Below are 12489 nucleotides of genomic sequence, written 5' to 3' on the forward strand. Positions count from 1 at the left end.
ATGAAAACCAGCAGATGGCATAGCTTATATGATCATTGACCATAGAAACAAGTTGCTTGAATTTTGTGCCTCTCCACTTGAGTCTGAAAGTTTGATTTCCAAATTTGATGCAGATCTAGTTTTTAATAAAAATTGATTGCTAAAACTTCAAGCCATGCTCAAATCCTTCATCAATAACTTGTGAAAACATCTGATTCTAGAGGATGTTAAAAGGTATCTGGTAGATGTAGCCCATGTTCTAGATTAGGTTTATGCGAAGTTTTAGCATATCCACTCGTCTGACAGCTTCAACCGTTTTTTTTCTTAGAGACTTTGGTGTGTTTGAGTGCTATACACAATGTGAGCTTTGATGCTAGGGTGCTTAAATGTGTATGGTTGATTCATAAATACATATATATTTAGCTCTGTTAATATGTAGAGCTTGTCACTTTCTCAGAAGCAGGCCTTCAATAAAAGCAAACTGATTACTTCCAACTTTAACTTTGTTCTAGCCAAAGACTGAATACAAACAAAGGTTGTAAATGAAAAACATTGTCCAAACAAGTTACGTACAGGAAAGAGTTTGATTCACTAGGGACCAAATACGATCATCAGTGTTCCAACATTTCATAGTTAAGTGCCATACATACATCAGAGCAATACCTTTGTTATTTTAATCACAGGTGCATCCAGCGCTAATCAGAAAAATCATCTAAATGGAAGATCTGGGCATTTGGAAGATTATAGCAAACACTTTAGTGTTGAATGCATTAACTTCTTCACAGCTTTCTCCAAAATTACATGTTTTTGTTCCTCTTTGTAAAGTTACTTCAGTCAGAATCTGAGAAGAACATGGTGACACCAAAGTCCTCTTTGTATATGTTCCAGGTTTTAGATTTATGTGGGTTATCCAGCTCTTCTCTGGACAAAAACAGCCTAAATAGAAAAAAAAAAGGTCAGCTGTTGCCAAGGTCTGAGAAGAATGTAAAGGCTTTAGAAATATTATTATTCAAGCTAAAGAAACTTACTTGTTTTCTGTTATAAAAGATGTATTAAACCAAAAGTAGAACGGAACATCTTCATATCCTTTTGGAAGAGACTGGTAAAGAAAAAAAAAACCCTGAAACAGTCAGGATAAACACCAACTTTTAACATTTGTAGGTTAAAGTTCTAAAAGGACTCACCGCACTTGATTCAAACATAACCTTCACGTCATCTTCAACTAGAGGCCCATTCTGCAGGCTGATTACTGCCGCGTTGCTGCCTGCATCAGGAAACACCTGAAAAACAACCAAGATTAAGTAAAGTTACACAACTGTTAAATGATGATGCAAACCAAATGAGTCTAATGACCCACCTTGCAGTTATCCTGTGTGCTGCAATCACACTGAAAGACCAGTTTTTTCTTCATCATTATTTTCACTTTCAGATCACTGCCATCCCCTTTACCCACACCTGGGCAGGAACAAGAAAACACATGTACTAGAAATCCTGGGCTGTTGAAGCAGTTGATCTAAGTGAACTTAGGTTTGCTGAGTTACCTGCTATGGAGTGAATCCGGATGCTTTTAATTCTCAGGCTTCTAGATGGAGGCAAATTTCGGTTGTACTTGGTCTTCATGATCTCATAGTACCCCACATAGCGGCTCTGTGGTGCAGACAGAACAAATACCTAAGCAACTTGGGCTTTTTTAATGATTGGGAAGAAAAACAACAACAACAAAAATCCACCATACATCACACTCTACTCTGTACAAAGAATACGTCTAAAACCTTATTTTCAGTATTTTTATTCTATATAACCTAGATAAGTTAGGCTTGGAGAATTCTGCTGCTTGCCTCAATCTTTAGAAATGTCTTGTCGTAATTGAATACTTTTTTGTAATGCAACAATGAATTGTGGTGGATTCTGATAAAATTAAAATAATTGTTTTTAATATGCTACTGGTGAGCTGAAGATCATTGCCATTTATTTATTTGAAGCCCATTACTAATTTGACATGCTCAACAAAAACAAAACCTGCCAGATTTTTGTGCTATTTTGTGGTTTTAAGTATAAATTTTTAAATGATGAAAATGTGTAACCTGGCAGGTTATAAATGTCTTATTTTACTTATGAAAAAAAGTATTGCAAATAATTCTAAACATATAAAAAAGATAAACTGAAGAAAATGTAATGTGTTGTGAGCACCAAATTAGGAAGAAAAGTAATCTGAAACAATCAAATATGGGAAATGTATATTCATCTGTCATTCCTTACATCCAACACAAGGAGGTGTTATTCAGGCGTGAAACAAAAAGGCCAGATTTCAGTAAAACCTTTTAAACAAAGTTCAATTGAAATAAATGAACCAGATAAACATTTCTTGCTTTTCTCACCTGCGAGGGAGTCTCCACTCCCTGAAACTTGGAGCTCCGAGTCTTGTCTGTCCTCCTCTCACCAAAATACTCCAGACTGTCCTGGTGCACAAACGCACACAGACAACAGGAAGTGGCTCTGTATTTAAAATATTCATCTTCTTCATTAACCCTGCTTTGAACAATTCAGAAACTAACCTGTGCACTCTCAAACTGGTCACTGTCAATGAGCCATGTGCACACCAGGGTTCCAGTGCGTCCTGTGGGACAGCAGTATGACAAATGGTTGATATAAAGACACTCAAGACACAACTAACAACTAACAAGATAGTCAAACAAGTAGGATTCATTTTTCACCTTTCCCTCCTTTGCAGTGAATAGCAATAATATTTTTGGGATCAGCAGCCATCCAATTCCTGACACTTTCTGTGTATTTCAGCATGTCTCTGGTAAAATTCAATAGCAAGAAACCACGATAAACTACCAGGCTATTAAACATAAAATAGTCTATACATTCCTACGATTATCAACGAGACGTTACTTTATAAAGGTACCTTGAGTGTGCGAACACTTACAAGATGAGATCAATATCAAAGAAAGCCTACAACACAAATATCAAACTGAAAATTACGTACGTTAAGGTGGGAACATTGTGGTCATCAATAAAAATCCGTTCAACTTTGTAGTGGAAGAACTTGGGGTCGTACCCTTTTTCACCTGAAAACAGTAAGTATCACTTGACAGGGTTCATAAAGAAGAAATGCCAAATGAGATGAGTGCACAGTCCAACTCACTGCATAGGTTGTAAACTTTATAGTGCCCTCCGTGTTTAGTGTCTAGGAACCTCGCAACCTCCTGCAGAAACATTTTTTTTATGCTGAGCATACACTGTGACGAAGGACTTATTTACTGTATTTCAAAAGTTTTGTTCATGATCATTTTACTTACATGGATTGGGTTCCTGTAAAAGGCCTGTTTCCCAGAGGAGGGGAAAGACATAGCAATGACACGATCTAGAGAGATGGGCAACAAAGTGTTTCACCTGAAATTTTCTTCCAAAGTTCACATGAACAAATTAACACACCTCATGGTAAGCTGCATGTTTTTCTAATATATTTTATATATTAGAAAATACCTACAGCAGGCTCTTGCTATATTGAATATGAAAGGGCATATTGATGAGTCACAAAAAGACACCACAGGTTTAATTGTGAAGGGGTCGTACAAGGTCAATCTTTAAACGTCTAAGGAATAAAAACACGAAGGCCAAACAATAGTTTGCCAGAGAGAACCTATGCAAAAATTAGGGGACTAATGTTCAAAGAATGCACAACCTTTTTCAAGACTAGATTTCTCAATAACTAACTCTGTGGATATGTGCATTGCCCAGATTAACTCTGGAGTTAGTGTAAGCACATTTCAACACTAATTAGCATCTTTGGTGACATCTAGAGTGCAATAGTAGGTGTGGTGAGGACATTCTTTTGTCTTTATGGTTTATTTTGCTGTCAATAGTTAAACGGAGTGCTTTCCTATTTTTCCTGGTTAGACTAACGTTTCTGAGAATTATACTGGCCTCTGAATGCCTTATGGTTGACAAGGTTTTTTTTGTGCAATTAAGTGCAATAAATTTGGTTTCCTTTCTACATATATAAAAAAGATGATTAAACCTCAGCAATTAACTAAATATTTCATGGAATGTGAAGTATTTTTTTTCAATTACTGTATATTTGGAAAAATAAAAAAAGCATGCAATACAAGTTTAATGGTAAATGAACTGAACTTATATAGCGCTTTTCCAGTCATTTTGACCACTCAAAGCGCTTTACACTAGAGTCACATTCACCCATTCATTCATACACCAATACGCAGACCGGTAGGCAATTTGGGGTTAAGTGCCTTGCCCAGAGGCACATCGACATATGGCAGGATGAAGCTGGAATCGAACCTACAACCTTCTGATTACAAGACGACAACTCTGCCACACAACCACAGTCGCCCAATACACATTTCTGAAACATACATCACTCATACCTGTGACGTAGGTAAGATCAAGATCAAATCCATCCCTCTGATAACGTCTCTTGTTCTCTGATATCTGAATGAAAAGAATATTGTCTGAAGGCTAAATACAAGTTATCGACATAGAGTCAGTATGCAAGTGTCATTTATTTCTTTTCTGGCTTTCAGAAAACATACCATCCTTCTAGTGACCTTCTCCAGCTCTTTCTTCTGAGATGCCAGTCTGAAAATTCTCACCAAGATGATTATTCTCAAGAAGCGCAAGAATGTCAGAGCCCTGTCAAAGAAGGATTTAGAACAATATGACATTTTTTCTCACACTGACAAATGGCAAGCTTCTTTTATCCTGCGTCCTTATGCAATTAAAAATGCTTTCTAGGAAGATAAAAATCAATGTAAACAAAATTGTGTCATATCCAATACATTTAACTTAAAAACAGTAAAATACTAATCTTGCATTTTTAGGACATGAAACGATGACTTCCACTTGTTTATAATGCGGACAAATTGACAAAAAAAATAGTCAATTTTTAGTTTTTTTTTAAACAATATTTTAGGTGCAAAACAGCTAACACCCACCTGGGAATAAGACTGGGCCCTGAAAGGTCAGTGAAAGTATAGACCATGGTGACAATCAGCGTGCTGACGACAACACACGCATCCATGATGTTCAAGTTCGAGCTGAAGTAAAGTTTGTAGCTAAAAGAGACCCAAAAGAGATTAATAGTCAACAAAAAAGCATAAGTTATACATTTGAGTTGTTTGTTGATAAAACGGACTGGATTTACTGAGTGACTCTGCACTAGTATTCCAAAGAATCAGCCCAAGACATGCCACACATTTCCTTTACAGTTTCCTCTTCACAATTTCCTGCTCAACAGCTCAACCCTCTGTTCTGCTGACACAGGAGGTTGGGAAAGCTTGCATCACTCTTGAACATTCTCAGTTCCCACATTCATAGAAAAGCACTTTAATGATGAACGTTTTCATGAAGTCATTCATATAGACAAGGTAGTCCCAAGTAACTGATTCTGATAATGAGTCCATCATTGTAAGACAAAGGTTAATTCTAATGCTTTTCTTCTCACCCTTCCACATAGACACGCAGGAGAACATCACCAAGAAAGAAGAAGGAGATGGTGAGTGACACAACTTCTATAATATTAGACGCTGCGTCATTTTGCAGCGCGAAGTCCACAATGACGAGAACAATGTCCACAATAATCAGGATCATTCCAAATACACTGACGAAAAACACAATTTGGGAAAGATTAGCACTTCATTCAACAAGAATGCAGGGAAACATTCATTACAATTCACAGCAAAATAACTCACCGAAACCCAAAGGACATAATAAATGGAGTGATTAGTTTCCGAATCTTCCTATAAAACAAGGAGTGGGAAGAGGGGGGGAGGGAGGGGAAGCAGGATTTTCATGAAATGTAATTCTGTGCAAATCTGACCTCTAATTTTCAGAATGCTGCAAATTACTTACTGGTACATTGTGTCTGACTCCAAACTCTTCTCCTTTCCATCATCAATCTCTACTTTAGCGTCTTCCATCTTTGTAATATTTCTGACAAACAGAAAGAAAAAAATATGAATAAATAAAGTCTGAAAAAGTCTGAAGTTGAAAGACAGAGCTACTGTATAATCAAGAAATTTTACATCACATGTACTAAAACTTTTTGAACACACAGGTTTAGTTTTATATTAATTGGCACCTCTCCACACTTTTAAGAGTATCAATACCTACTTTACAGACCATTGTGTCTGATTGGTGAAAACAAAATCTTAGTCATACAGTAGAAAGATTCAAATGACTGAAATTCCACAATAATACAACATCATTGATACAGCAAAAATAAAGAGTTAAATAAGCTAAAAGTAAAAAAAAAAAAAAAAAAAAAAAAAAAAGATTAAGTATGTTGTAGCTTGCAAAATATAAATAATTTACTTCTTAAATTGGTGTCAACAGTTAATACTGAATCAGCTACTAACATAACTCCCAAATCAAAAGGACTTATTCAGGTTTTGCTAAAACCACAAAACCAAGCAAACCCCCCAGATTTATCTGGCAATCAGAAAAACTCAGCAAAATATGACAAATGAATGGTGATAAATCTGAAACACATAAGAGACTTGCCGGTCCCACATCAAAATGGCCTTCAAGCCACTGCTAGATGGCCATGATCTAAACAAAACATGATCTACACCAAACATGATCTACACCAAACATGATCTACACCAAACATGAACATTATAAAAGCAACAGCATCAATGTTAAAATAAAAAAAAGAGAAATATTGGTATTTACCTGGAGCAGCTAATGCTGCCGGTTAGCATTACGGTAACCAGAGCAATATGACCATAAATCCTACGTCAATAACTGATCATCAGGAAAAAGAAAAAAAATCACTGTAATAACTTTTATAAAGATATGGCTTCTATATCTTTGTTTAAACTGTCATGACCACATTGTGAGACAGATAATGGGTGAAAATCTAGATCTCTGCCTCCTCCTCCCTGAGCTACTTATTAATGCCGTGAACTTATCATTGTGGTCTGTAGAAATGCGCCTATTCAACCAACCAGAGCCAAGAGGAATAAAACTGACACTGAACTTCACGTATTCACTGCTAAATCTGCTAATGTTTGCAGGAAAACCGTTTATCGGCTGTCATCGGTGGTTATGCTAACTAGCTTGAGGATTCATGACAGGATCTGATGAAACTAAAAGCTGTAGCAGAGAGCAGAGGGATGACGAGGACGGGGTTCAGCGCGGCTCTCATTGTTTCTAATTAGTGATGGAGACAGGGGAGCTTCATTTTTTAAACCGTCCCTTTTCATTAATGTTAGACAATGACAGATTCAACAAATATCACTTTGGGTTAAGGATATGGGTCGCTTTCTGATTTTGTTTTTGCACCTGCCAGTTAACCACAGTCACACCTTGTGCTTTTTCTTTAAATCAGAAAAAGAAGAACCCATCAAGAGCATACGGCAGAAATGATGTTCTCTTACCCATTCACTTCTGCATCTGGTCCTGGGTTGAAGTAGACGGACATGATGAATGTGTTTCTGGAGTTGTCTGGACCGGGGAGTTTCTGATTTGGGCTGAATACGGTTCAATACGGTTTCTGCAACGCAGTTCCAGCAGCTCCTTTCTGCTCTAAAACAAAACAAATATATGCACCGCATTCATTTACGTCGCATCTATTTATTTATTCACTGGTGCATTAAGACGGTCAGTGTCGTCTTTTTTATGCCAAAACAAACAGATACGCAAAATGGAAATTAAAATCTGTACCCACCACTTGTTCAGCACCCAACCTTTGACTTTAAATGCCAACACTTAGACAGCAGATTAAACCCTTAAACACAAGCTGAACTGCACTGCTTGCTTACCGTTAGGAGAGTCATCCGTGAAATTATACGACAGTTCGTCTTGTGACTTCTTGTGAGCACAAAAAAAGACAGTTCAAAGGTTAACAAGGCAGATTTTTTTTCACCCACTATCCCTCATCATTTTTTGCAAGCCTTGTAGTTTCTGACTTCCTGGACTTCACAAAAAAAAAAGTTCAGCCCCTTTGTCTGTTATGAGTCATCTATCCCCCTCTGCTTACTTTTTCGTTAAACAGACTGAACTTGACCATAAATCAACCGTACAAAGCTATTTACACCACCTGAAACTTCAAGAAGTAGGTCATCAAATAGACCACAATCCTCCCGCTTCTCCCTGCTCTCTGCACATCTGGTTCTAATTAAGTGCATTCCCAAACACATGCACGGAGATTTTTCATGCTCATCTTTTCAGGATTCCTCGTTTTCTTCTTCAGCTGAATGCAAACACGTGGGTAGTATTTGCAAAGGAAAACAAAATAAAACATTAGAGTGCATTAAAACTAAAACTTAAACACTCTTGTTGTGCTATTTTTCCACATAGTTTTGTATTACTAAAAATAATACTTTTTTGCATTCTAAACAAAATAAAAAGATTAGGCTACATGCATTTGAAACCAAATGTGTGCATTGCACAGGTTACTGACTCATATTATACAGTCACAAAATGGTGAAAGTTTGAAAAAAAATGGGAAAAATATAAATATGTATTTTTAAAAGTAACACCGCGGCTTTAAGAGGACTTTTACTTGCAGGTAAAATGTCTGACCACTGAATTAAACTCAACGGAGTGTGGCAGTAGAGAGCACTCTCGTGGCTGATCTGAAATTGTCACAGAAATCCTATTTAGGAAAAAAATTGCTTTTCAATACATGTGGGCTGCAGTGTGCTTTTAACCTGCAGATTTTCACACAAGTAAACAACAATGAGAACAATGTGATTTTAAAAGCTCCAATGGGTCACATTCATTTTGTGTGTGTATTTCCAATGACTTTTTAATGTTTTTTATGGTAATGTTCCTTATATGTGCAGAATTTGAAATAACACTGTTCTAAGACTGAATTGTTTTTTGCTATTACATCCCAAAGTGTAACAATCATGACTGTATTTTAATTGGATACCTGCTTGATGTTAAAAAAAAAAAACTCCCTTCCTGGAACAGAATGTGAAGAATTTTCCGTACTTCATGTCCAATAGGACATGATGAATTCTCGGATTAGGCAGGACTTCGAACCACTGCCATTTTTGAGTAACAAAACGAAAAGAAAAAAAAAAAAAAAAAGAAAATCAAGCTGATCCAAGTCCAGCATTTGTCAGGAATGTTCAGGTCTGTTTCACCTAATGTGTTCCATGCAGAACCAGCCCAGCCTATAAATAAGACTGACATGTTTCAGAGATGAAAGAACATATGGTATGGACAAAACAAAAGGGAAGTGCTGTGAAATGAAGGTAGGCTTGAAGAAGTTTTGTTTCATAAAAAGTGTGTGAATGTGTTAGATGTGGTCAATAATTTGTAATTTTTCTCAGACAAGCGTGTTATTGGTGAATACCATAGCAGTGCTGCTACTGCATCTGGTCTGCTCAGCCATAGCAGCTCCTGGGCAGCTTTTCGTGAGTACTTCACATCATTTCCCAGAAGGGATATACCTCCTTTTCTGACCATAAACAATTCTATGAACCAACAACCAAATAGACAAATGTCTGCATCTTGAAAACATTTGTAATTTCTAACTGTAAAATTTCTTATTTCAGGAAACTGATCCATGCGGACCAGAGGCTGCAACTCTCAAGACTAACATAAGGAAACTAGAGAATAAATTGCTGATAACAACTTGGATGACTGAGCATCTCCAAATGTATAGATACTTCAAACCGCTTGTGTTTGCTGAATCCGGCAGCAAACCTCAGACTGACCTGGCACCCAATGCAAACCAAAACAACACCTTGGAAAACAACATGATGAAACCAATTCCTCCAGCTGGAAATTTGATTGTCCATGACAAAGGTAAGAAAGGAATTAATATCAGTTATCACAATATTTTACTAGAACATATGAAATAATTAAAAATTTATTTTTACTAAATTTACTCAATCTTTCTTTTAATGAACTTGTTACTTTCTTTATTATTATAAATAATAATTCTTACTATTATTAATAGTAATCGATTTTTACAGTTCACATAAAACTGAATTTTTTAACCATAGTTATATTACTCGATTCTAAACATATGAAAAAAATAATTAACTACAGCACACAGAAACAAACGAAATGACATGAAAAATTATACTTTTATAACTGACTAACCAATATCTATTTTATTGAATATGTTCTTTAAGTTACACTTGTTTTGCACTTGTACTTGTTTTCTTTCCTTTGTTACAATATTTTACAAAATAAAGATTTTTTAAAATTGTTTTTATCTATTCATGTTCATCATTAAATTAAAATCTTTTCAATCTTGTTTTCCTAGACTGCTCCGAACTTTATGATAGGTTGAGATCACCAAGCGGCTTTTACCGCATCAGACCCAAGTTAAACCAGGAGCCGTTTTTAGTCTATTGTGATATGGAGGACGGAGGAGGATGGACAGTGTTTCAGAGGCGTCGGCATGGAAAAGTTGACTTTAACAGGTACTATTTACCTTACCAGATAAATAGCTGATATTCTTATGTTGCAAAAGAAGAAAACCTTTACAGGCAGCAGAGCTGTTGGAAGTAAAATATCAATTCAATCCTTCTTTTAGAGACTGGGTGGACTACAGAGATGGTTTTGGAGAATTCAAACTGTGGAATGATGAGTTTTGGTTGGGGAATGAGCACATGAATGCTCTACTGTCAGAAGGTTAGAAACAATGGTAATTTTGTTATTGACACAGTGATTCTCAGATTTTTATACACTTCTGTTGAGACACAAGCTTTTGTGATGTAAAAATAAAATTAAACTTCATAAAGAATATAAAAAAACATCTTTCACATGAGATTTATCTTTTACTATACAGCTGACACAAACCAATTTCTTCAGGGAAAAATACAAAACAAAAAGAGAAGCTGCAATGACCTAGTTGCATAAGTGTGTACACTTGTGTGCACGCAAGTATTTCTAAGATTAAATTAGAGGTTTAGGGCTTGCAAAGTGGGTATGTAAATTAGCTAAATAAAGTATCATGTGTATAAACCTTGGTAAGTATTGTTCTTCTTTAGCAGTCATGATTGGTAGGCCATAAGTCACTTTAGCTATGTGCTTCTTTGAGGCAAAATTGTGACAGCATTAATCTAGGGCTTAAGAGTGTGCACCTCCATGCTGCCAGGTTATTGTAACTTTCTTATTTCAGTTTTCTTTTTTTTTTCCTTAAAAGATTATTCTTTCTAGTGAATTATACACACTACCTGCACATTTTAGTGTGAACATATTTTTTAAAACATCATTTGTTTTAAGTCACACAAACTTTGAGGTATGGCAGGGTTATCTACACTTTTGAGATCCACTGTAATCCCATAAATGCCTACTGTTTTTTTAATTTCCCCATTTTGTCTCCCTGCAGATAAAAATCTGGTGAAGATTGATCTCATGGATTGGGATGGAAAGAGAAGTTTTGCATTTTATGAGAACTTCAGGATCACAGATGAAGCTGTAATCACAAAAGCATTGTTATGTAACTATACTTTCTGGAGAAACACTATAAACCGAGAGCAATATAACTAAACCTTTTACAAATTCTCCCTCCAGGATAAGTATCGTCTCCAGTATGGGCAGTACAGTGGAAAAGCTGGTGATGCTCTGACTGGTGGTGGAGGAATGGTGGAGCAGTGGTCTTCCTGCGTTAGTGGGATGCAGTTCAGCACTGGAGATCAGGTCAGTCATCTGCACTCCTGGTCTTAGGCTTTCAAGTGCTACTGATTGTATTTTTTATGGTGCACAAATCATGTTGATGATAACTGTTATTTTCAGGATAATGACCGCTTCCTTCAGGGAAGCTGTGCCAAAGAGAATCAGGCTGGTTGGTGGTTCAACAGGTATTTTCTTCTGTTTCTATTCACATAGAAATGTGTCTCAAAAGATATATATCTTGCACTGTTCATTTAAGTTTGTAAACTGCCTTCTATCTGCAGGTGTCATGCTGCCAACCTCAATGGCAAGTTCTATCGGAGGGGGCAATACAAGGCTGAGTATGACAATGGTGTGGTGTGGGGGACTTGGAAAGGCCTCTGGTACTCTCTTAGACACACCACTATGAAGGTGCGCCCCCTGGTTTTTTTGGACATTGCAGGAAGTGGAGCAGGGGACATTTAAAAATCTTAGACTTCTGTCAAAAGTGAAAGAAAACAATGTCTTTTTTTTAAGATTTGTATTTTAATTAATTCCTTTGCTTTAACATCAAATTATAGCTAAAATCAACAAAACATATATATTTTTTTCCAGGGAGCATTTCTGAGAATGTAAAATTGCCAGATTTTTAAACAAACAGCATTTTAACTTTATCATTTCACCAGTGTTCCTACTCTTGCAAAATAGTTCATGCCCCTCAACTTTTTTCACATTTTATGTTAAAACCCCATACTTTATGTATTTCAATGTGATTTTATGTGATGAAGACACTAATTATAACATACTTAGAAAATTGAAGAAAAGGATATGTTCTCAAAAATTTATAAATTTGAAAATGTATTTGTCTTCAGCCCTGTTAATCCCAATCAAAGGCACTGTGTCAATTGTTGAACACAATTGCAG

General features: G+C 36.2%; 2 protein-coding genes across 6 annotated transcripts; one reads left to right on the top strand and one right to left on the bottom strand.

The window, feature by feature from the left end:
- Positions 1-428: 428 nt before the first annotated feature.
- Positions 429-8158, bottom strand: tpte (transmembrane phosphatase with tensin homology). 5 transcript variants are annotated; one of them, XM_055043516.1, is made up of 20 exons: positions 8045-8158; positions 7767-7815; positions 7383-7530; positions 5854-5934; positions 5694-5741; positions 5447-5602; positions 4938-5057; positions 4536-4635; positions 4371-4434; positions 3285-3349; positions 3131-3191; positions 2972-3053; positions 2694-2782; positions 2535-2596; positions 2358-2438; positions 1521-1626; positions 1337-1434; positions 1164-1259; positions 1008-1078; positions 429-915 (listed from the first exon to the last, which is right to left on the bottom strand). In XM_055043516.1, the coding sequence occupies exons 3-20, from the start codon at positions 7424-7426 to the stop codon at positions 810-812; spliced, it is 1530 nt and encodes a 509-aa protein (XP_054899491.1). In that variant the 5' UTR covers positions 7427-7530; positions 7767-7815; positions 8045-8158; the 3' UTR covers positions 429-809. The 5 variants fall into 5 exon arrangements, with proteins under 5 accessions (XP_054899491.1, XP_054899492.1, XP_054899490.1 ...); XM_055043517.1 differs by lacking the exon at positions 8045-8158 and having other exon boundaries at positions 7383-7525; positions 7767-7901; XM_055043515.1 differs by lacking the exons at positions 7767-7815; positions 8045-8158 and adding an exon at positions 7673-7757.
- An 879-nt stretch (positions 8159-9037) lies between these two features.
- Positions 9038-12448, top strand: fgl1b (fibrinogen like 1B). The gene is made up of 9 exons (XM_055043520.1): positions 9038-9209; positions 9288-9371; positions 9513-9765; positions 10232-10391; positions 10505-10602; positions 11303-11391; positions 11488-11613; positions 11710-11774; positions 11871-12448. The coding sequence occupies exons 1-9, from the start codon at positions 9174-9176 to the stop codon at positions 12049-12051; spliced, it is 1092 nt and encodes a 363-aa protein (XP_054899495.1). The 5' UTR covers positions 9038-9173; the 3' UTR covers positions 12052-12448.
- Positions 12449-12489: the final 41 nt, after the last annotated feature.

Source organism: Poeciliopsis prolifica, unplaced genomic scaffold (assembly GCF_027474105.1).
Source record: "Poeciliopsis prolifica strain line A6 unplaced genomic scaffold, Auburn_PproV2 SCAFFOLD019, whole genome shotgun sequence".
NCBI lineage: Eukaryota > Metazoa > Chordata > Actinopteri > Cyprinodontiformes > Poeciliidae > Poeciliopsis > Poeciliopsis prolifica.